Source organism: Eschrichtius robustus, chromosome 1 (assembly GCF_028021215.1).
Source record: "Eschrichtius robustus isolate mEscRob2 chromosome 1, mEscRob2.pri, whole genome shotgun sequence".
NCBI classification, from domain to species: Eukaryota; Metazoa; Chordata; class Mammalia; order Artiodactyla; family Eschrichtiidae; genus Eschrichtius; species Eschrichtius robustus.
The window spans coordinates 163,590,292-163,612,827 of NC_090824.1; the positions used below are offsets into that span (position 1 = coordinate 163,590,292).

General features: G+C 48.8%; 3 protein-coding genes across 8 annotated transcripts in view; all 3 read left to right on the plus strand.

Annotated features, from left to right (window-relative positions):
• Nucleotides 1-15,507, plus strand: part of ZSCAN2 (zinc finger and SCAN domain containing 2) — a 29,528-nt gene extending 14,021 nt beyond the window's left edge. For 2 of the 5 annotated variants that reach the window (XM_068558248.1, XM_068558264.1), the window contains exon 3: nt 3,664-5,544. In XM_068558248.1, the coding sequence (XP_068414349.1) occupies nt 3,664-5,105 (1,442 nt within the window). In that variant the 3' untranslated portion in view covers nt 5,106-5,544. Of the gene's footprint in view, nt 1-3,663; nt 5,545-5,675; nt 6,406-14,783; nt 14,864-15,337 lie in introns of those variants that run through there. The other 3 variants (XR_011075698.1, XM_068558276.1, XM_068558256.1) reach the window with 3 other exon arrangements.
• Nucleotides 15,508-16,580: 1,073 nt separating this feature from the next.
• On the plus strand, nt 16,581-20,968 carry LOC137773535 (zinc finger and SCAN domain-containing protein 20-like). 2 transcript variants are annotated; one of them, XM_068558288.1, is made up of 6 exons: nt 16,581-16,689; nt 16,853-16,931; nt 17,199-17,401; nt 18,147-18,786; nt 19,536-19,642; nt 20,803-20,968. In XM_068558288.1, the coding sequence occupies exons 4-6, from the start codon at nt 18,360-18,362 to the stop codon at nt 20,860-20,862; spliced, it is 594 nt and encodes a 197-aa protein (XP_068414389.1). In that variant the 5' UTR covers nt 16,581-16,689; nt 16,853-16,931; nt 17,199-17,401; nt 18,147-18,359; the 3' UTR covers nt 20,863-20,968. The 2 variants fall into 2 exon arrangements, with proteins under 2 accessions (XP_068414389.1, XP_068414395.1); XM_068558294.1 differs by lacking the exon at nt 19,536-19,642.
• LOC137764679 (zinc finger protein 436-like) lies at nt 20,967-21,813 on the plus strand (the record flags this gene model as incomplete). Its single annotated transcript, XM_068543751.1, is given in 2 exon segments — nt 20,967-21,544; nt 21,546-21,813. Coding segments are annotated over 2 exon segments (846 nt in total), but the record flags the coding sequence as incomplete, so codon positions are not given.
• Between the last annotated feature and the right edge of the window lie 723 nt (nt 21,814-22,536).

Sequence of the window (22,536 nt, forward strand, 5' to 3'; positions counted from 1 at the left end):
CTTATTAGTTATCTATTTTATACATATCAGTGTATACATGTCAATCCCAATCGCCCAATTCATCCCACCACCACCACCCCGCCCCACTTTCCCCCCTTGGTCTTTAATCTTTTTAACTTCTTTCTTTGTTTCCATCTCACTTCAATTCTCCTTTTCCCTTCCTGTGCTTTCCAAGGTGCCTATTTTCCTTTGTGTTCCTCCCCGTTTTGTCTTCATTTCTCTGGATTTTTTTCCCTTCTTCCCAGCTCACATTTCCTCTCTTCCTGTTGTCTCTTCCTCAACTTCTACTTTGTGGTCTTCCTTCCTAGAGGCGGTTGCTTCACTTAACATTTTTTAGGGATGAAAAATGGTCACTTTTCTCAATAACAATAATTCCCGTGATTCACTTGGGAGAGTCAAGGCTCTCTCCTCTGCTTTACAGAAACAGAAAGCTTCCTGCACACATAGCTCATCTGTGTGATTCTATATAATTGTAGCCTCACCTCCCTTGCTTCTCCGAACCAAGGAAGCCAGCCCTGCTCACCCTAGTTCCCAAGTGTACCAATGCACTTGAGGGTGAGTCCCTGACCCTCAGGAAGTGATTTTCTGCCTGAGCTTTTTGAGACACTGCCCCCAAGAGCGCCCCCCTCCTACTTTCCATGCTTGTTCTCTTCACTTTTTCCCTCCTTGGCTTCTGCCCAGTCTCTGCTGTTTTTGGAAGCCCTTACATGTATTTTGTTGTCTGCAAATTAATCTCCCTCCTTATCTCACTGAAAACGAAGTCTGAGTTTTTGTTTTCCCTGTTGCTTCTGAGCTCAGCCTGGAACATACCAGTTCTGATTTTAGGGCAATGAAAAACCTTATTAACTACTGTCCTTATTCGGAAGAGAACAACTACTAAGGTCATCACAAAAGGGTTTTGGGTCATGTTAGCTTGAAGAAAATGAATCAGGGCCTCAGCCTGGAGGTTCTTACAGAAGAGATAATAGCGGAGCTCTGTGATAGAAACTTGCAAAAGAGCAGTCTTGCAGGACGTTGAGGAAGCACAGAATTCCTGGCCCTAGCCAGGCGGGAGCTTGCATGGTGCCCCTCATTCCTGTATCCATCCCCTGGGGATCTGGGGGAGGGGGGCTAGAGGGCAATTATAGGAGTCCACAGATTACCAGCAGCATATATGTCAGTGTGAGCATGAAATGTAATTATATGCTTAATTGCAAGTTTAAGTAGATCTTATTTTGACTAAAGACATGAGTGGAACCTAGGTTCAACCTGAGAGATGCAGGCCACATTGTATCATGTGCATATACGGAAATATACATTAACTTATAGAGACTAATAATCACTGAATTGAGCATCTAACCTTAAACAGTTTATCAGCATTAACAATGGAAATGTCACTAGGTCTTTGTGTAATTATTTTGCTAATTGTCTTCCTTGCTATGAATGGAACTACTTTCTTATGAGGTCTAAGGTGTGATGTTAGGTCTTAGTAATAATCAGGCTATCACCTTTATCTATAAAAGCATTGACTGACTTCTGTATACTCTATAGAATTTATTAAAAGGGTTGAAGATACCTTACAGAAATAGAGCACAAAGAAATTATAGTAAAGAAGAAAATATTGGGAAGGAAAAAATGAAATGAAAGAACACAAATTGCATGCTGTAAAAACATCCAGTATTCCTGCTCTGAGCTTTTGGCTCCAAGCTTCTAAGCAGGCAAGGCAGAGAAGGAGCCACAGTCTGGGGCGTGAGGCAGACACAGATCACTCAGAAGAGCAGCTCCTTTTGATATTTCCATCAGAGAGAAATTTCCTCCTCTGGCCGATCAAGAGGATATTGTGTGGTATAAACAATGTCGTCAACAACTTCCTGGCAGCATTAATGTTCCTGACAGCTGCTGACTTAAAAAAATGCACAGTGTGAGAGTTGAGGGTAAGTTTTATTTGGGAGAAAATGAGAACTATAGCTCGGGAGACAGCATCTCAGGTAGCTCTGAGAAACTGCTCCAAAGACGTAATGGGGGAGGTCAGTATATATGTGATTTTGGTGAAGGGGGAGTATATGCAATCAAGCACGTATTTTTTTGCAGAAGGTTTCTGCTAGTCTCATGAAGGTTACTGCTAGTCCCGAGGAGCAGACGTCACCATGAAGGAATTGAGTGCTTTTCCAGATACGAGGAGATACAAGAATTGGGCTCATAAAATGGTCTCCTGAAAATATGTGGCTATCTGAAGACCTGTTCTGCCAGTTTTTCCCAGAGCACGGAGGGCCTCATTTCTGCTCTCCACCCTGAACTCCTTTCAGGGGGAGTTGAAAGTCAGCAGCTGCAGCAGCATGTGATTTAGTCCTTGTAGAGGTAGATGGCAAGTGCCAATTTGTAGCTGACACAGCCATTGATTTCTTTCTTTCTTTCTTTTTTTTTTTTTTTTACTTTTTTTTATATTGATTAACAATGTCGTGTTAGTTGATAGAAGTTCATTTCTTTTTAATTTTTTACTTTTTGGCTGTGCTGCGCAGTATGTGGGAGCTTAGTTCCCCGACCAGGGATCAAACCCGTGCCCCCTGCAGTGGCAGCACAGACTCTTAAGCACTGGACCACCAGGGAAGTCCGTGATTAATTTCTAATGACCCTTCTTAGAGTGTTCATTAGTGTCAGCCAGAGCCATTAAACCAACACGCAGTTCAGTGAACACAGTTCTGCCGGTGTCAGAGCAGTGTGATCCAGGCCCACAGCTCTGCTGGCTTAATCCTGGGATAGACTTTAGAGTCTCTCATTTAAGGAAGGGAATGCATGTTCTTCCAGCAGTCCTCCCTCATGATTTGTTTCACCCAAACGTTTGCTAAGTATTGGGCAGTAGTTTGGCAAGTTTCTGGAAGGTAGATATTTTGTATTACCGATGGGAGATCTATCTGTAGACTCTCACTGCAGGTAGATTTGAGGGCTCTTTTTTTTTTTTTTTTGGCTGTGTAGCATGTAAGATCTTAGTTCCCTGACCAGGGATCAAACCCGTGCCCCTATAGTGGAAGTGCGGAGTCCTAACCACTGGACCACCAGGGAAGTCCCCAAATTTGAGGGCTCTTTTAACTGCCCACTTACTTGTTTCCAGTCATGTGTATACACACCTAGAGTCCTTGTTGCTGGTGCCCTGTCATCTTGTCTGTGTCTTACTTAAATGCCAACTAAAAATATTATAAGCATCAGACATTTTAATGCACAGAATTATTATATAAGCTCCATTTGAAAGGAGACTGAGCTTTAGGGGAATATCTGTGGTACCAATAAGAAACTCATTCATTCATTCATCAAATTTAATAGAGCACCTACTAAGCATCGAGCACCATGGTGAGTATCAGGGACTGTGTACCCTGTTGCTTTTCTTTGATCAGGAATTTGAAAATTCCCACCTGATCTCATTTCCCAGTTGAGAAACAGGTAGAGACCTGGAACCCACATCTTTAAGACTTAGAAATTCTGGGTGATCACCATAAAGATATGAGACCTGGCAACTGGATAACCAGTTAGAAGGAAATAAACCTGTTTTTTTATTTTAAGTTTTGAGGGTTCTCTAGCCTTTTTATTTTCACTCGAAGTTTAATTCATTTTAAATCTCCCCTTTGGTTTTCTTTTCTCATCATTACAGGAAATTGAGTACAAATTGTACAATTTTCTTCATTGTTTCAGATTTTGAGATCCAGAGTGAAAATGGGGAGAACTCTAACCAAGACATATTTGAGGATGTTGAATCACATGAAATGTTCTCCGAAATGCCTGAAGGGGAATGCATTCCACAATCTGACTGGGAAAGTGACTTGGAGAGAGACTGCAGCTCCCGGGGGCCCCGGGGAAACACCCCAGGGGAGGACCATGGGGAGGTGCCACCCCAGGGCAGGGAAGTTGGACAGCTCATAGGCCTTCAGGGCACCTACCTGGGTGAGAAGCCCTATGAATGTCCCCAGTGTGGGAAAACCTTCAGCCGGAAATCCCACCTCATCACGCACGAGCGGACCCACACAGGAGAGAAATACTACAAATGCGACGAGTGCGGAAAAAGCTTTAGTGATGGTTCCAACTTCAGTAGACACCAAACTACTCACACCGGGGAAAAACCTTATAAGTGCAGGGACTGTGGGAAAAGCTTCAGCCGGAGTGCAAACCTCATAACCCACCAGAGGATTCACACGGGAGAGAAACCCTTCCAGTGCGCCGAGTGCGGCAAGAGTTTCAGCAGGAGCCCCAACCTCATCGCCCATCAGCGGACTCACACGGGGGAGAAACCATACTCGTGCCCCGAGTGTGGCAAGAGCTTCGGCAACCGGTCCAGCCTGAACACGCATCAGGGGATCCACACGGGAGAAAAGCCCTACGAATGTAAAGAATGCGGTGAAAGCTTTAGTTACAACTCCAACCTCATCAGGCACCAGAGAATCCACACAGGAGAGAAGCCGTACAAGTGCCCTGACTGTGGACAGAGGTTCAGCCAGAGCTCGGCCCTCATCACCCACCGGAGAACTCACACGGGAGAAAAACCTTATCAGTGCAGCGAGTGCGGGAAGAGCTTCAGCCGCAGCTCCAACCTGGCCACGCACCGGAGGACCCACCTGGTGGAGAAGCCCTACAAGTGCGGGGAGTGTGGGAAGAGCTTCAGCCAGAGCTCCAGCCTGATTGCACACCAGGGGATGCACACGGGTGAGAAGCCCTACGAGTGCCTGACATGTGGGGAGAGCTTCAGCTGGAGCTCCAACCTCATCAAGCACCAGAGGATCCACACGGGTGAGAAGCCCTACAAATGCAGTGAGTGTGGGAAAGGCTTCAGCCAGCGCTCCCAGCTGGTGGTGCACCAGAGGACCCACACAGGTGAGAAGCCCTACAAATGCCTCATGTGCGGCAAGAGCTTCAGCCGGGGCTCCATCCTGGTCATGCATCAGAGAGCCCACCTGGGAGACAAGCCATACAGGTGTCCCGAGTGCGGGAAAGGCTTTAGCTGGAATTCAGTCCTCATCATACACCAGCGAATCCACACCGGAGAGAAGCCCTACAAATGCCCCGAGTGCGGCAAAGGCTTCAGCAACAGCTCCAATTTTATCACACATCAGAGAACTCACATGAAGGAGAAACTTTACTGAAGGGGCAGAGAGGGAAGGTGAGGGACTGGCCCAGGAGGGCACTTGCCACTCTGCCCCCAGACAGGGGTGTGTCTGTAGAAGAGCCATTCTTCCTAAAGGCTTGTTGGGGATCTTTGCCAGAATCTTACCCCTTCTCACCCTCATTTCTAGGATCCCATCATCTTAGTGGTCAGTCAAACCCCGAGAACAGAGCGTAGGAATGGAAGGTCGGAAAGCTGGGGCTTTTTCTGTCACGTTTCTCGACTTGATTGGCTCCTCCTCTCTTGATCCTCTGTGCCCCCAGTTTTCTCTTTGGTAGAACAGGGGGGATATTTCTCTGTGTGGAACGGAAGACAGCATGGCCCGCATTTTAGAGAAATACCAGGAACCTGTTGGTGTTGGCTGGTCGTTCTGCTGCCAGTTGTTGGGCTAAGGTGCCTTCACCCGAGCTGCTAGCATCCCAGGGCCCCTGCCATGGCAGAACTGGCCCTTCCTGCCTTTGTGTCCTGGGGTTTGATTTCGGGTCAAGGTGGTGGGGCTTCTCCAATTCTGAGTCATCCGCATGAAGCTAAAGCCCTTTTCTCGTTCTAGAAATTGTCAGGAACACCAAAACACGAGGGAGTCTGGCCCAGAACCAGTGTCCCAGTACCTTTCCATTGATAGGAGTTGCCCAGGGCCTGCCAGGGAAGCCATAAACGGAGGAGATGTATGTGTTTGCTCTTGTCTCTGCTTACCATCCTGGGGTAAGTCGGCTGTGGGTCGGCGGGGACACATTTATTCTTGCAGGGTTTCAGTTTTTGAGTGTGAGGTGAAGTCAGAGCCGCCAGCTGCCTCCCCCGGTGGATGGTATTTCTGTCTTGTTCAGGGTGAAACCATCCTGCACTCTGCAGGGTCACCTTGTGTCTTTACCCACCAGATACATGGCCCCGTAATCATCACTCTGTGCACTTGTCGTTTTTATCTTACATATACAGATCTAGAATTCTGTCTGGTAGCTTTTGTATACAAAGAACGTTATTTTTAAGGAAGTGTTGATTTTGAGGACACATCACCTGTACCCTGGAGAGATTTGGGCTTGAATCAAGAGTTGTGCTACAGATGTCGCCCTTGATCTTGGGATGCTACCAGGGCTTTGTTCTTGGGTCCTTGAGCTGTGAAACAGTAAAGACAGGATGATAGCAGGTGAAGGGGTTTGTTAGGAGGGAAGAGGAGAGTAAATAGGCTTTTCTCTCCTACACATAGGGCCTGCACTCAGAAGGCACCTTGGTTCTTACAGGGTGGATGCTCCAAATTGCCTAATAAAGTAGAGTCCCATTCTTTTCCTGAGCCTGTCTTTTCACATGTGTTAAAAACCCGAACTTGACAAACCCATATCTCACTTCCCCACCCCACCCACCTCCTGCCCCAGGCTGGAAGTGGTCCAAGACCTTTAGGGGGAAAAAAATCACTTGCTTCAAAGAGCACACCTTTGGGTGAACCTAGTCCTGTGTGCTTGACCAGTGCACACACCTCTCCACTGCTCTTTGCTAACTCTGCATCCAGTCTGTCAACCAACACTTGGAGCGGCAGCTTTGGCTAAGGTGCCAGATGATTCCCAGTGGTCTCCTTGGGAGGCCATCTCCATCCAGAATCAACTAAGTTAGACACAAGGAAGCTCTGGGCAGTAGCAGTTGTTACACCAAACCATGTAGGCTGTGAAATCCCCGTCACCGATTCCATTCCTTCACTTATAGGGCAAACATTTACTGAGGGCGTGTGTACCATCACCATGCTAGGTGCTGGAGAAAGGTTGTGAACAAGAAGTTCCGTTACCCATCGTCATGCCGCTTTACTAGGAGAAAGATTTCCATCTGTCTGGGAAGATACAAGAGCTGCCCTGCCTGTAAGGGAGAGTGGACAGGAGGGTTTCCTAGGTGGCGTTCAGTTCTGGAATTTGGGTTGTAGAAGATAGTGGTTTTTCTCTTTCCCTTAAGCTCAACTTGAGAAAAGAATTGATATTAAGGTTTTTAAACCCTTCTAACTAAATTTCTTTTTTTATTCCTCCCTACCTGGTATAAACACAAAATGTCCTGGAAAAAAAGGAAACCAGATTAGCTGAAATTGCAGAATTAGACTGGAACCAGGTTGGGGAAATGACAAATGGTGGTTCTAGAAAGGTTGAGAGCCCATTGCTTCCTGTCCTGCTTGCACCTAGAGGGGGTCTGCAGAGGCAAGGAGGGGTCTTCATGCCGGATGTGTTGGATGGAAGGACACGGCCTTCTTCCCCTAAAAAAACGTCAAGAAGCCCCAGCTCCCCCAGCAGATCTACCTCTGCCACATCTTTGTTCACAACTCAATTACACCTGTGTCTCTGTAACAAAGACGATTTCCCCTTCAAGGTACATATATTTAGGGACTGAGTTTTTGTTACCAGTTTGTTTCTAAGTTCATGGGAATAGCCTTGGGACCGTTAAAAACCTACAGTAAATGGTTTTTTTTAAAGGCATCTGCTTTACCCTCAGTGTGGCCCCCAGGCCCACCTCAGCAAGTCTTTCACGTGACTGGTCACTTCCTCTCCCAGGCCCCGCAGTGGCCGCCCTGTACCCATTGGCCCTCAGACCCACGCTAGCCCCCAGGCTCTGCTCACCTCTGAGAACCTTGAACCTGCCAAGTGTGGCCTCCCTCAGTGTCCCAACCAACAAACTTCTGTGTATCAAACCCTGTCACTTCCTTGCCTCCGGGCTCAGCCTAGATGTGTGCTTTCGGTTTAATAGTCATCTATCTCCACCAGTCACTTGCCTCCACCTCCCTCCAGGACTCGGGACCTTGCTCATCTGCTATTTCCTCTCTCGATTTCCAGTCTATCCCTCTCTACTGGCTTCTTCCTGCAACTTACCTCCTGCCCTTGTTCCTAGAGCCTCAAACTTGCATGTTCAGAACTCAAGTCCCCCACCTGCCTCCCTTGATCAGGGTGCTGGTTCCACAGGTGTGTTTCCTCGTTGTGAGTAGCACTGCCATCCACTCGGTGTCACCCAACCCAAAAACCTAGGAGTCGTCCAAGACTCTTCTTCCCTCGAATCCCTTAGAGCCGTTTGGGAACCAAGCCCTTCTCAACTTTTCCCAGCCCCGACCCCCCTGGCCTAGTTCAAATCCCTGCCCGACACTGCAAAAGCCCCCTTCCTGGTGCCCCAAGCTCCCTCTGGCCCTGCTTCCCGCTACTCCATCCTCCATGTTGTAGCCAGAGTGAGCGTCCTTCCACAGCAAAGAACTGAGCCTGTAACTACCTAGCTTAAACCCTCCGGGGCTCCCCCATCCCCCTAAGGAGGCCACAGTCCTTGGAGGGCAGATGAGGTCTTCCTGATGGGGGCCTCTGTGGAACCTCACGTTCATGCCTGGCCTTGCCCTCGTCACCACACCTCTATGCCCTTGACCATCCTGGCCCCCTGGCAGCTCCCCTCAATGTGCCCTACTGGGCCTCGTCTCTCTGCTCACTCTGCTTCCTATTCTGGATTGCTGGGCTGCCCTGTCTGCCCAAGGCACACCTGAACATCTTTGAAGACTCAGCCTGGGTACCACTCCCTTCGTGAGGTCTTCCCTGCACTTGCCTGGCAGACGTGACCCCGCCCACCACACCCCTGAGCTCTCCAATTTCGGTGCCTGTGACTCTCATTGCATTGACTTGTTACGTGATTCTGCCCTGTCCCTCTTCGAGCTTTTATGCTGACACCCATACTGAGGTTCCACACTCTCTCTCCAGCACTCAGAGCAGGGCCTGGCATGTGATAGGAAGTCAATAAATATTTGCCAATTGGGTTCTCTCCATACAGGTGTATGTAAATGCAAGAGGTGGATGGAGCCCAAAATTCTGATCCGGAAAATGGGTTAGGTTTCCTACACATCCCTTTGGTAAGATGATTAAGTTAGTTTTAACTTCAGTGACCTTTCATCTCAGTTACAATTTATTGGTATCAGTGAATGGAGACACAGCGAAAGACATTTATAAAAACCAACCCACCGGGCTTCCCTGGTGGCGCAGTGGTTGAGAATCTGCCTGCCAATGCAGGGGACACGAGTTCGAGCCCTGGTCTGGGAAGATCCCACATGCCGCGGAGCGACTAAGCCCGTGAGCCACAATTGCTGAGCCTGCGCGTCTGGAGCCTGTGCTCCGCAACGGGAGAGGCCCCCACTTGCCGCAACTAGAGGAAGCCCTCACACAGAAACGAAGACCCAACACAGCCATAAATAAATAAATAAAATTAAAAAAAAACCAACCCACCAACCAGCATCCTAATGAAAAAGCTTTTATTTTCAAAATGTCACAGATCATCAAAACTCAGTGAAAAACATGCATCCCCTTTCTTATAGCTGAGTCCATAGTACACCATCTATTTCTCTTCTCTCTGGGCAAGCAGTGAAGCTTGGAGACTTTATCTTACTCTCACCCTTTTAATCCCAGGGTATTCGTATAACTATATCCTGAGACAGTTCTTCTTGTTTTAACTTTTTGTTGAAACATAACACACAGTGACTTCCCTGGCGGTTCAGTGGATAAGACTCTGCGCTTCCAATGCATGGGGTGCGGGTTCAATCCCTGGTCAGGGAACTAAGATCCCACAAGCTGCCCGGCACAGCCAAAAAAAAAAAAGGAAATATAACACATAGATAAGTGTACAGCTCATATAATTTTTACAAACTGTATACACCTGTGTAACCAGCACCCTGGTCAAGAAGCAACTTAGCAGCACCCCTGTCAGGTCCCCTCTGGGTCAGTAATTTGTCTTCTCCTGACCCTGTTCTGAAGTTTGCAGTGGGGCAGGTGGAGTGTTGGGAGCTGAACCGACCTGGCTCTAGACACACTTGTGCCACTAACCACACACCCTCACTTTTAATAGAGATTTTACATTTTGAGGCAGGTCATCATGAGACTTCCTCTTGTTTTTCATGGAATTTTATTTCCTTTTGGGTTGCATTTCTGGTTTACAATAAGCCATAGTAGCTTAGTGTAACACAATTTATGGAAGGGTTACTCTGCACAGGCACTGTGCTAAGCTCTTTCCGTGTGGGTCTCAATCCTGACAACAACCCTGTGAGGTAGGTTAGTATCCCTACTTTACAGATGAGGAAGTGGAGACTCAGAGGAGAGGTTCAGTATGTACCTTGCCCAGCACCTGTAGCTTAACCACTCTACTCCTGAAGTCAATTAACCCCGCTGCATTATTACAGCCACGAGAAACACCTAAGGAACAAATGGAAAGAATAACAAAACATTAAAATAAAAACAGCATATTGGCTACTCCCCTAGTATCAAGATGATCCACAACTGTAACCGGTCCTTCCTTGCACGTGACTGGTGGTCGCCCTCCCCAACCCTTTATCCCTGATGGGGAGTCCTGTCTCATAACCAGGGAGCTGTGCAGGGGCCCGGTGTGCTGGGCCTGCCCTTCCCACGGTCTCTCACAGACCTGGAGTTTTTCAAATGCAGGGCCATTTTAACCTCCCTGCTGCCTGGCCCTGTTAAGCTATTTCAAATCTCTGGACAGAATATTAGAGTCTTTCCTTTCTCTCACTCTCTTGACTTGATAAAATAGCCCATGGCCACAGAGGAAGTGAAAGTAGAGTCGCACGGATGATGCTCAGATTTTGAGACAGAAGGTTGCAGAGCCTGGTGGAGAGTAGGGCCTGTGGTTAATTCCCTTCGGCTCTCCACCCAGTCACTGGTGCACCTGAGCTCTTGCCTCTGGCATCAGCAGAGGCTGTGGCTCCTGGGCCTACCTGCCCCTCACTCCCTCTCCCCTGCTCACTCTTCCCAGTGTCCCAACTCTGTGAATTTTCCATGCATTCAAAGGCCCACGGCAGCTGTAGAAGAATGGCTGCTGGGAGGAAGAAGGTCTGGCTCCAAGGAAACACTTTGCCCAGGCCCTTCACAGCTCACAGGCCTTGGTAGGCACAGTGTCTCTGCCGTTTGTTTACACTGTTGGTGTCGGGGCAGGAGGCCTGCCAGGATGCCTTGGGGTGGCACATCTTGGCAGATTTACCACTCACGAGTTCCAGTCCCCAGGTTTCGTGGTGCAGGCACCCAGAGATGACCAGACACTGGGTGGGAGGCTCCTGGTAACTAAATTTCCAAGAGACCAATACTCCAGAAGCCCAGTTATTATTCATTTACATTGGGGATCTCCAATCCCAAGCCACTTTCAGAGCACCCCTTGTTCCTGGTCTCCAGTGACTGAAAACTGAAATGGTGGCTTTGTGATCAGACGGTGGCTGGTGAGCACGGATTGAAAGAAAGGGGCCATGTGACACACACCCCTCAGGTGATGAATGCTGCACTTCAAAATCCCCTTCTCTTCCCTGCCCCCCAGCGCTGTCGGCTCCGTGCCCAAGATTGCCTCATTAACTCTTTTTTTTTTAAATTGATTAATTTATTTATTTTTGGCTGCGTTGGGTCTTTGTTGCTGTGCGCAGGCTTTCTCTAGTTGCGACGAGTGTGGGCTGCTCTTCGTTGCGGTGTGTGGGCTTCTCGTTGTGGTGGCGTCTCTTGTTGTGGAGCACAGGCTCTAGGCACTCGGGCTTCAGCAGTTGTGGCACGTGGGCTCACTAATTGTGGCTCGTGGGCTCTAGAGCACAGGCTCAGTAGTTGTGGTGCACCGGCTCAGTCGCTCCGCGGCATGTGGGATCCTCCCAGACCAGGGCTTGAACCCATGTCCCCTGCATTGGCAGGCGGATTCTTAACCACTGCGCCACCAGGGAAGCCCTCGTTAACACTTTCTTCCAGGTTTCCCTGATGAACACGCCCCCTTCCACAGACAGGTTAGTGTCACTGGTTAAGTTGGAGTTAAGTGGACGATCCAGTGGGCTTAGGAGACAGTGGTCTCCACTCAGTACGTGTGGCTGTAATTAGTTGAATTCTTAGAGGATACGCTTATTTCTTTCATCTCAAAATCCTTGTCTCCTTACACACTGCTTGTAAATCCCTCTGTGCCATGTTTTTCTAAACATATCAATGGTCTAGAAACCACACTCTTGCTGAAGAGTTTCAGCACTATTGTCACCTGCCTCTCTCAGTTGTCCCATGTGATACCGCCTTTCTGAGTCACTAGCTCCTGCTTGTCTCCCTCCTGTTCCTGTCCTGAGATCTGTGGCGCAGCGGATGGGGTATTGGGAGCCAAAGACACCTGACAGGCCTGGTTCTAGACACCCCTGTGCCCCTAACTAGCAGCACGACTAGGGCAAATCACTTCTGGAGATCTCGTTTTTCCTCACCTGCTCAGCTGATGCCCGTGCTTGCCCTTCCCATTCCAGAAGGCTGCTCGAAATCACTCGGTGTGGCGGTGAATGTCGAAATCCTACTGTCTGTGGTAATATTGATCACTCAGATCAAATGGAACCTGCTTTCACCAAAGAACGGAACTTTCTAGGTTTCTGAGACCAACTGTCCTCTGAGGGACCAGAAAGCTTTAGCTGGGAAAACATCTCATCTGTGTAGACTCTTCGGGGGCCTCTAGTCCCAGTCCTTGGGGAGTGTGGCTCGCAGCTCGAGGGCACGTATGCAAGTCTTCTCGTTTGGAGGACTGGATGTGGTGTTGACGGTGAAGGTGATAGGAGCTAGGTTTGGGATGACCCTTTCCAGGTTTGATTTTGCTTCCAGTGAAAGTTCCATTGGCTCAGGAGATCCCTGAGTTAAGGGAATGGCACATGGAATACTTGGATTAGTCATTTTCAGTTTTCTTTTTGTAACAGTGGAACCACTTTTTCAAGTGAAATCTTGCAACAATAGAAAACATGTAAAAGCAGAGATGCTCTGGTGACTGGATGGTGAGAACCCAAAGCGCTCTCCCGGGCTGGGTCTTTGCCCCACCTCACTGGTCCCTGAGGCAGCTCTCTGGAACTTCTGGGCTGGGCTGGTTTGAAAGCTAGCTGTGTGTGCATGCTGAAAGCGCTGGCCTGAGTTTTCCACATTAGCCCTCTTGGAACTAAAATCAAGAGGCTAGAAGGAATCTCCATGGCCCAGACTTGTAACTGGATTTAGGACTCTACGGAGAGCCCCTCTTGTTGTTCTGTCCTTCCCTTGCCCCACCGCAGGCTGCCCCTCCTGGGGAGAATTGTAGCTTCACCCACCTTCTGTTGAGTTTTAGACCTTTTATCGGTTAAATAGGGAGTGAGACCTAACTATGCAAAATTTGTTGTCAGAAGCAAACCAGATAAAATACGCAAAAGTGAATTATAGTTTCCTGCCCCCTTTCCCTGAGGGTACACCTTCTTTCCCCCTGGGCTCTCCCAGCTGCTCTCCAGTATTTCCTTCCAGTCACTTACTTTGAAAGCACCTCCATTTAGCACTTATCACACTGCATTGGAGTTGTTCACCATTTCATTTTAGAAAATGCATTCTCTGCCAGACTGCACTCCTTAAGAGGAGGAAGTGTTTCGCTTGTCCCAAAGTATATGCTCTACAATTGATTGTTAAATGAATAAGCGTCAATGATATTCATCTTGAATCACCCAGGACCTTGCACGCAGGAAATGAGGAAGTGTGTGTGTGTGTGTGTGTGTTAGGCAAGGGGGAGGATAGTGGTGAAGCATTACCACAGTGGGCAACTATGCCAGAAAAGTACTTTAAGAGGCAAAACATCTGAATTGGAGTCTCAACGCCACTCTAAGAGAGACCTGGGGTCCAAGCTGCCTGGGTTTATTCACCTGTATAATAGGATTAAATATGGATTAACAGGGATAAACACCCGCTTTCAGCTGTAAGGGAAAACGCTTTGGAAAGGGTCTCTCTTTCAGTGGTCCCCGGGCGGAGTAAGGCGAGAAGCCGCCACCTCCCCAGATTCTCACGGGGGTAGGAGAAGCAAGGCAGGTCTACACCCGCTCCACGTGCGACGATTATAGTTGCGGCTCCGCACCCCCAAATCCGGCGTGTAGGAAAGTCCCACCCATCGTCAATGATTCGTCTGAAACAAATGGGCACCCAAGCCATCCGCATAGATTACTGGTTAATCCTGCTGTCAGTCTGCAGGCCCTGGTGGAGGTCTATGGGAAATGTAGTCCTGCCAAGCCCCAGTTTTTCTGGGGCTCGCATTTCCGCTCCCGGTATTTATGGCTGTCCGAAGCTCCGGACTTGGGGTCTGGGCTCGGGGTGGGAGTGTCGTGTGGGGACTTTGCGTGCCCACAGAGAAGGTACCGCGGAGTCGGGGCCCTCCAGTGGTCGCAGGGCCTCGGCGGACGGGAGCGGCTCTCACCTCGGGCCTGGGCCCGCGCAGGCTGGGCGTGACCGGGCGGAGACCCCGGGTCCCGCGTCCCCGCGAGCAGACCCCGGGGCAGGATGCGCACCTCATGCTGGCGGCGTCCTCCTTCTCCCTGCCCACCTGGCCCGGCGGGGATGACCCTGGCCCCGTAGCCAACGAGGCGACCCTGTCCCCAGGGCCCGCGCGTTTACCCCATAAAGCTTCCAGAGAAGGTCGCCCGCGGAGCAGAGTAGCCTTCCAGTGTAAGTCACGCTCTGCGGGCCAGTCACCCGGTCCACCGTCACCGGGCTGAGCCACTGCCCATTTCCTGCCAGCTTTGTGACCTTGGGCAAGGTCCTGGGGGTCTCTGAGCCGTGACTGCCTCAGCTTTGAGGGAGTTGAAGCCTGAATATCTCTTAACTTCCGTTCCAACTGTAACATCCTGTGAGTCTGTGATCTTATTATCCTGGCTGTTGTATCTTGTAACCTTAACCAGGGTAAATCTCCCTGTTTGGGAGAGAGTTATGATGCCAAGACTGAGGAATCCAGAGAAACAAATCTGAGAACCCACCCAGAGGCGAGGACAGTTGAGGGTTGGAGCCGATGAATCTCCGAAGCTTAGAGCGGGCTCCACTCAGGCTCTGCTCTCCAAGGTGCTGCTACCTTGTGTGCCGTCTGGCTCTTGTACTGCATGTACTTGGCAACACTCTGAACACCAGTGGCTTGGGAGAATGGGCAGTTTATTGTCCCCATTATCTCCATCAGCTCATCCTCATTCTTCAGTATGGGTCATTGGCATTTTCTTGGCGTTAAGTAAATCGCTGTGCAAACACAGCTTCACGCTCCTCTGCTTTCCAACCAGACCACCAGCCCTTGACCCCTACTGTCAGACTTCTGGAGCTGCCTCCCCAGTGACAGAGGCCCAGACTCCATGGGCATCAGGACATGGGGAGGGAGGAACAGGAATATTTTTCTTCACCTCAATCCCACTGGGCTAACCCTTGTGATTTTCACTAGAATTCACTCTGTAATGTATGTCTCTGGCTCTAGAATTTCAAGTTCTACTTAGACTCCTATCTAAAGGTGGCTTCCCAGTGAAGTAAAGGAAGAGGTTTGAACTTCAGAGCACAGCTGCAGGGTTCTTCTCTGATCTGAACAATGGCTGTAGCTGTGGATGAACAAATCCAGACTCCTCAAGTACAGGAAGAGCTCCAAATAGTGAAGCTGGAAGAAGATTCCCACTGGGAGCAGGAAATCTTCTTTCAAGGGATTATCCCTGGACCAGAGACCTCCTGCCAGCACTTTTGGTATTTCCACTATCAAGAAGCATCAGGACCCCGGGAGGCACTCATCCAACTCCAGAAGCTCTGTCATCAGTGGCTGAGACCGGAGAAGTGTACGAAAGAGCAGATCCTGGAGTTGCTAGTCCTGGAACAGTTCCTGGCTGTCCTTCCCCAGGAGATCCAGATCTGGGTTAGACAAAAACATCCAGAGAGTGGAGAGGAGGCAGTGGCTCTGGTGGAAGACTTGCAAAAAGAACCTGGAAGACTGGGGCTGCAGGTGAGATACGGAAACTTAGTTCTGAGTAGTTAAAATAGAGGAGTATGAGAGACAGAGCCACCTTGGGTTGCCAGCAGTATGGGTGATGTGTACACTTTGCTGTTGGTGTCAGCATGGAGTTTGCTTATTCCCTGGGCCTGGTAGCTGCAACTTTCCTTCCATTTTCAGACTGACTTTTCAGAGGACGCACAACATTGGTTGCTCTGAGTGTCGGTCCCCACCAGTAAATAAGAGAATTGTTTAAAATAGTTTGAGCACCACTCTGATCCAGGAGGAGCAGATACAACCTATTTTCTCTTTGGAGAACAGCTCTCATTCAGCAGCAGCCAGCCTGAAGCAAGGGGTTTCACTGGTCTTTATTGACATTATTGAACCTTTAGGTCCTGTTGCAAAATAGCTGCCTTGTTGCTTGCTCTCTCTGTATTGTTAGTTTTGCATAGAGGTTGACAGGAGCAGCCCTGGGAGAGCTGGGTGGGCAGATTGCAGTGGGCCTGGGTTCCAGACCTTATCTCCATGGCACCTCCCACACATCCACACTCCTTACTGCCCCTGCAGTGATTTGCATAAGACTGAGTTCCCCCTTTGCTTCTTTATGTCTGGGGATGATTAAGTTTTAGTGCCTACAGAATTCTGACCATTTCCAGTCCTCGAACAGGGACAGGAGGTGCTGTCAGAGGAGGATCCCTCAGGATCGGTACTAGGTCCCCTAAACATCCATCTGAAGCAAGCACAGACAGAATCCATGTATCTGTTCCAGGCAGTGGTGAAGAACTCACAGCCAGAACCAGAAGACCAAATGAACCACAGCCCCAAAGTAAAACTTGGATCCTTCCGCGACAGCGGTAAGCAGCAGCAGTGTAGGGAGGGAGAAGGGACCCGTCTGTGGGGAGGGCGTGAAACCCGCTCTGAGTGCAGGAAGTGGGGTAGCGGGTACAGCTCCTTTCCCTGGGAGGATGTGGCATATAAACTGAGGCTGACCACATGAATCTATGGGATCCTCAACAGGCACCTCCAAAGGGAAGAAGAACCTTGGTCGGCATGTTTTGTAAAACTACACAGCAGAGCTGGTGGCACCTCTCCTTATGTGAGTGAGACCTTACTGGTCCCAGTAGGTAAGGCGTGGGTACCAATTTTAGGCCTGGGTGGTAGGAAAGGCACAAGGTAGGGCTAAACTAGAGTGCAGTAATTCTCAAAACAGGTACGTGTCCCCAGACCAATTCAGATGATTCACATGTGTTATCAAAACTGAAGAATAAAAGCATAAAACGCTGACAGTCAATAACGTGGATGGATATGGAAGGGAAATCTGGAACTCTCCTTTGAGAAATGTGTTGTTTTGCTTTTTCACCAGTCCTTCTTTGATGGGACAAAGCAGACACTGAGAGAAGGAGGAAGACTCTTCTGTTTCCAAACCAGTTGGGCTGGTCCCTGGGAGGAGCCAAGAAGCATTCCCTCTAATGGCTCCTTTCTCTTGCCCCAGGCCTGCCTGATCCTCAGGCTCTGGGTCTTTCTATGGAGAACAGCTGTGACCAGGGGACCATGAGCAGCTCCCAGGTGGGCCAGACATTTCTCTTATCAGGTCACCTTCTGCTACTGAGTGGGGCCCTTTGCACCAATTCTCTTGCCTATCGGAAATTCCAAAGGAATTTTACCCAGTGGGCAGGCCCAGTAACTTTATAGATTAGGCTCCAAAATTTCATCGGCTTGCAAAATGTTGCCCAAATCTCCTTCCTTGTGTAAGGCAGTGCCACAGCTGAGGTAGTGAGGGGTTGTATTAAGTCATTCTTTTCCTTGACTCTAAGATTGCTTGTTTGTCTTAAAAGTAATGGTTACTTCCTTCTTTCGGTATCTGGATCTTTCCCTCATGGTATGCAGGATTGTGTAGTGGGAGAAAAACAAAAGCTTCAGATTCAGACAGTCCTGAGTTCAAATCCCAGCTCTGCCGCATACTAACGGGAATTTTGAGCAAATGTGAAGTTTCCAGTGCAGTGCCTGGTGTTCAGTAAATGGTAGCTTAGTTCTTCCTTTGCTTTCTCTCCTCCCTGTCTCACTCATTGAATTAATTTATTTATTTTAATTAATTAATTTATTGATTTTTGGCATGTGGGATCTTCCCGGACCAGGGCTTGAACCCGTGTCCCCTGCATTGGCAGGTGGATTCTTAACCACTGCGCCACAGGGAAGCCCTCCCTTGGAGTTTTTTAAAAAAATTAATATCTCCCCTCCCTGGCATATAAAGTGCTTGGGATTATTAGATTCACCCAACCATTATGTCTTCTTCTTGTCTCCCTGCAAACAGCCTTTCCAACCCACAGACCCTGTGTGAGCTCCCACGTGGAGCAGGAGGAAAACCCACAGACCCCAGATCTTCAGTGCTCCAGAGAGAAGGAGAGTGTGAGACTCCCTGGTGGGTTGGGGAAGAGTCAGGCCTGGCCAGGTGCCCATCTTGAGAAAAGCCAAGACGGGGGATGAGCTGGAGTGGCAGGGCCTGAAGGATGAGAAGGTGGCAGGGATGCACTGGGGCTACGAGGAAACCAACATTTTCCTGGGAATTCTCAGTGAGTCCTGGATTCATGAGAAGCTCCGTACGTGCCATCGGAACCGCCAGGTGTACCGGATTGTGGCTGAGCGGCTGCGAGAGCGGGGCTTCCTGCGGACCCTGGAGCAGTGTCGCTACCGGTTCAAAAACCTCCAGACCAACTACCGCAAAGCCAGGAGCACCCACACTCCAGGCACCGGCCCCTTCTACGATGAGATGGATGCCCTGATGAGTCCCTGGACCCTGGCCAACACCTTTGATGCGTTTGAGGTGGCAGGAGGCATTCTGCGGACTAGAGGGGACTCCAAAGAAAACCAGAAGGCAGTGACAGGGGATGGTAATGAGATGACAGAGGAGCCCAGGAGCCTCGGCCCCCAGGCTTCGAGGGGGTACCCCAATGGTAAGCTCTCTTCCCCGAAGTGCACTTCAGAACAATGGGAGAGAGGAAGCCCCGCGGGAAGATTAGGGACCGTGAATCAGGAGACATGCTTATCGTCTGTCACTCTGCTATCACTAGTCTGTATCTGAATGGCCTTGTCAGGAGGAAAATTGTTGATTTCTATAGAGGGACACTATTTACAACCTATCTTTAAATACTGATAGAAACCAATAGACTCAGGAAGATGATTTTGAGGGCTTTGCTCTGCTCGACAGCAAAGGGATCTCCCTGCCTGCTTTTAGTAACAATATTAGAGAAACAGGAGAGTTACTTAAAGTTTCAGTTGTTTGTTTCCACCTAAAGTGCCCCATAGATGTGAACTCTGCATATATTATATATAACAGTCTGCCACTTTAAAGACTTGTCTGTTCCCGGGTACATTGGTTAAACACCCTGAGCCCCCATTTTCTTATCTGCAAAATGGACACAGTGATGGTATCTACCTCCCTGGGTTGTTACATTGTTTGCATTCAGCAAATGTTAGTTCTCATTGTCATCATTGTTATAATTATTGTTAAAATACATAAGCACATTGCCCTGTATGCTGAACTTAAGGGGGAAATTTTCCTAAGTCATTAACTTTTTCTTTTGAAAACTAGACCTTTCTGAGACGTGCTTCCATTCTCATCCCACCTACCACTTCCAGATATGAGAACAGAAGGCAAATTACATAAGAACCCCATGTCCCTTCTTGCTTTTTCTTGGGCAAGACCTCCAGTTCCCCTGTCAGATGGGGTCTCAAGTGTGGAGGGAAGTGAAGAACTTTGGAAGGACAGTCTCCAGGATTTCAAGGAAATTCGGAAAACTTCCTGTGCAGGTGGGAAATGAGTGAAAGCTAGTATCTCACCAACAAAGAAGTCAGACCTGTAATTCTGAACATGGACAAGCCAGCACTGGGCAAGGGCGGGAGAGGAACCCAGGCACTTGATCTTCCCGGGTTATTGTTCTGTGGTGCTGAAACCACAGGAGTTGTGAGAAGAACAGAAAAGAAAGCCTGTTCTCTTTAGTTACCTTGGAATATGTAGCTATAAACAAAGTATTAGTGTTTATGATTTCTCTCTTAAATTTCTATCTGAATTATAATTTTAATTAACTATCACTTAACCAGGTTAGTAGAAAAAGGGAACATGGATGACCCCAAATTAAAACTACAGTCAACCTTAGATTATTGGAGGGGTGAATTTCTCATGATTAAGATGAGCTGCCTTCTGTAGTGGGGCTCAGTCATTTTGTTGGAATTTCAGGCGATCTGATAAATAGAACTGTTCTCCTGCTCAGGTTCTAGACCGACTGAGAGAGACATGAGTAAGACATTGAGATCAAAATGGCAGCTTTCTAAATGGTGGAGCTCTTGAGGGTGTGGCTTAGCTGTGGGGTCACACAGAGCCCCAGAACTGAGCCGCAGGCAGCACTGGACAACCACCACCTCGCCCTGCAGGGTTAGAGCCTTCACTGCTGATCTTCTGAGCCACGTACACCAACTGCTTGTTAACCAAGGAAGTCATTCCTCCCACCTGTAAGGAAGGGGATGGAGAATGGCCAGGAGAAGTATTCTAAGGCACGTCCCTCTACCCAGAAGGCAGTATCAGGAAGAGAAAGGTGGCTTTTTAGTACCGATTGCCAGTTCGTAGGTGATGGGAGGAGAGGGGGAGCTGAGCTTGGGGACAGAGCCTTTGAGGAGCGGGGAGCCGCTCTGACTGAAGAGGAAGAAGTGCGCCTGGACCTGCCTCCAGCCTTTCTCCACGTGACCTTCCTGCTTAGAAGCTGGGGGAGTGAGTGAGGCCTGGATGTCTGCTGGTCTTGACAATGGTTCAGCCATATTCCAGCTTATTTGTTCCTGGTTAATGGAAAATTGATTAAGGCCTGTCACCACCAATAACTTGTTTTTAAGTGACCAGTAAGGACCTCTTTCACATTGTTTCCATTCTTCTGAATCAGAAAATAGGTAACCTTTGCAGTTTCATTTCATTCTTTCAGATCTTGAAACAAGGACAGAGAATGAGGAGGATTCGAGCCAGGACATTTCAGAGGCAGTAAAACTACCTGGGGTGTTATTAGGAGGATCCAACATGGATGTTTCCCAATACCTCAACTGGAGGAAAGACTGGGAAAGTGAATATGGGGCAGAGAAGCAGTGAGAAATATCCTTAGAAGATGGACAAGAGTGGCTCTCTCCTCCAGAAAGAGACTTAGGTAAATTCATAGGTCCTCAGGGAACCTATGTTGGAGAAAAACCCAATATATGCTGTGAATGTGGAAAATATTTCAGCCTGAGCTCACACTTAGCTATCCACGGATTAGCCCACATTGGAGAAAAGAAACCCTATAAATGTGGCCAATGTGGGAAAAGCTTTGGCCAAAGCTCATATCTGGTTTGCCACCAGAGAATCCACACGGTGGGGAAGCCCTACAAATGCCCCAAATGTGGGAGAGGCTTCAGTGATCATTCTGACCTCATCACACACCAGAGAATCCACACAGGAGAAAAGCCCTATAAACGTGGGGAGTGCCGCACAGGCTTCACGCAGAGCGCAGGCCTTATTACGCACCAGAGGATCCACACAGGAGAGAAACCCCGTAAGTGTAGTGAGTGTGGAAAGAGTTTCACCAACGGCTCGCACTTTGGGACACACTGGTGAACGCACACTGGCGAAAAACCCTACCGGTGCCTCGAGCGTGGGAAAAAGTTCAGTAAGAGTTCCGCTCTCACCAGCCATCAGAGGAGAGAAACCCTATGAGTGTCTGGAATGTGGGAAACGTTTCAGTGACCGCTCAAACGTCATTACCCACCGGCGAATCCACACTGGAGAGAGACCCTATAAATGCGGGGAATGTGGGGAGAGCTTCAGTCAGAGCTCAAGTCTTATTATTCACCAGAGAATGCACACGGGAGAAAAACCCTATGGATGTGCTGAGTGTGGGAGCCGATTCAACAATAGCTCACGTATTAGTGCACGTCAGAGAGCCCATGCCGGGGAGAGACTCTAGGTGTAGGGGACCTATCTTGAAAACACTGCAGAATCTACCCCAAAAAAGGGTTTGTATGGCCCTGGATTCTATACCACGACACCCACAGGAGAAGGAGAGAGAGCTCAAATCCCAGTCCGACAGGCTGTACTTTGTTTCTCTCACTCAGTACCCACTGGGCTTATGAAATACCACTCAAGCCTTTCCTGTCCATGCTGTTAACATGGAAGCTGATTTCCAGAGGATTCAGAGACTAGTTCTGAATCTGACTGTATCACCATCTCAATGAGTCTTCACTGTGATTCTGTGCCTTAATTTTCACAGCATGGTAATGTGAGGGTGAGATCCTTATCCTCCTTCCAGGATGGAGGCGGCTCTGCCCTCCCGTGGTGATGGCATTAATGACGTAGAACCAGCAGTGGCTGAGCAGTTTCCTCCCAGCACTGGGCAGCTAGACAAGGATTTATTTACGAACTAAATACATTTCTAAAGGTCTTCCCCTCTTCTCCCTCGGGGAGGACTGGAGCCCAGGAACTGTCTGTGTTTCCCTACATCCCCTGTCTTAGATTTACACGGAGTTACTTGAGAGGAAAGCATTCTATTGGGTTATTTGGAGGAGGGAAAAGGAGGAAAGATCAATGCTAAATGCTGACTTTCTAAACCATACCCTACTCTTCCTCCAACGTATTAGGTTGAACCATGGGAGATTGCCATTTTTGGTCTATAAAACTAGCGAGTTCATGA

What these genes read in the sequence shown, in the direction of transcription:
- LOC137773535 (XM_068558288.1), top strand. Translation starts at nt 18,360, where the DNA reads ATGCACTGGGGCTACGAGGAAACCAACATTTTCCTGGGAATTCTCAGT. An exon ending in TTCGAGGGGGTACCCCAATG is followed by an intron (nt 18,787 to 19,535) that starts GTAAGCTCTCTT and finishes TTCTTGGGCAAG; the next exon opens with ACCTCCAGTTCCCCTGTCAG. An exon ending in TCGGAAAACTTCCTGTGCAG is followed by an intron (nt 19,643 to 20,802) that starts GTGGGAAATGAG and finishes TCATTCTTTCAG; the next exon opens with ATCTTGAAACAAGGACAGAG.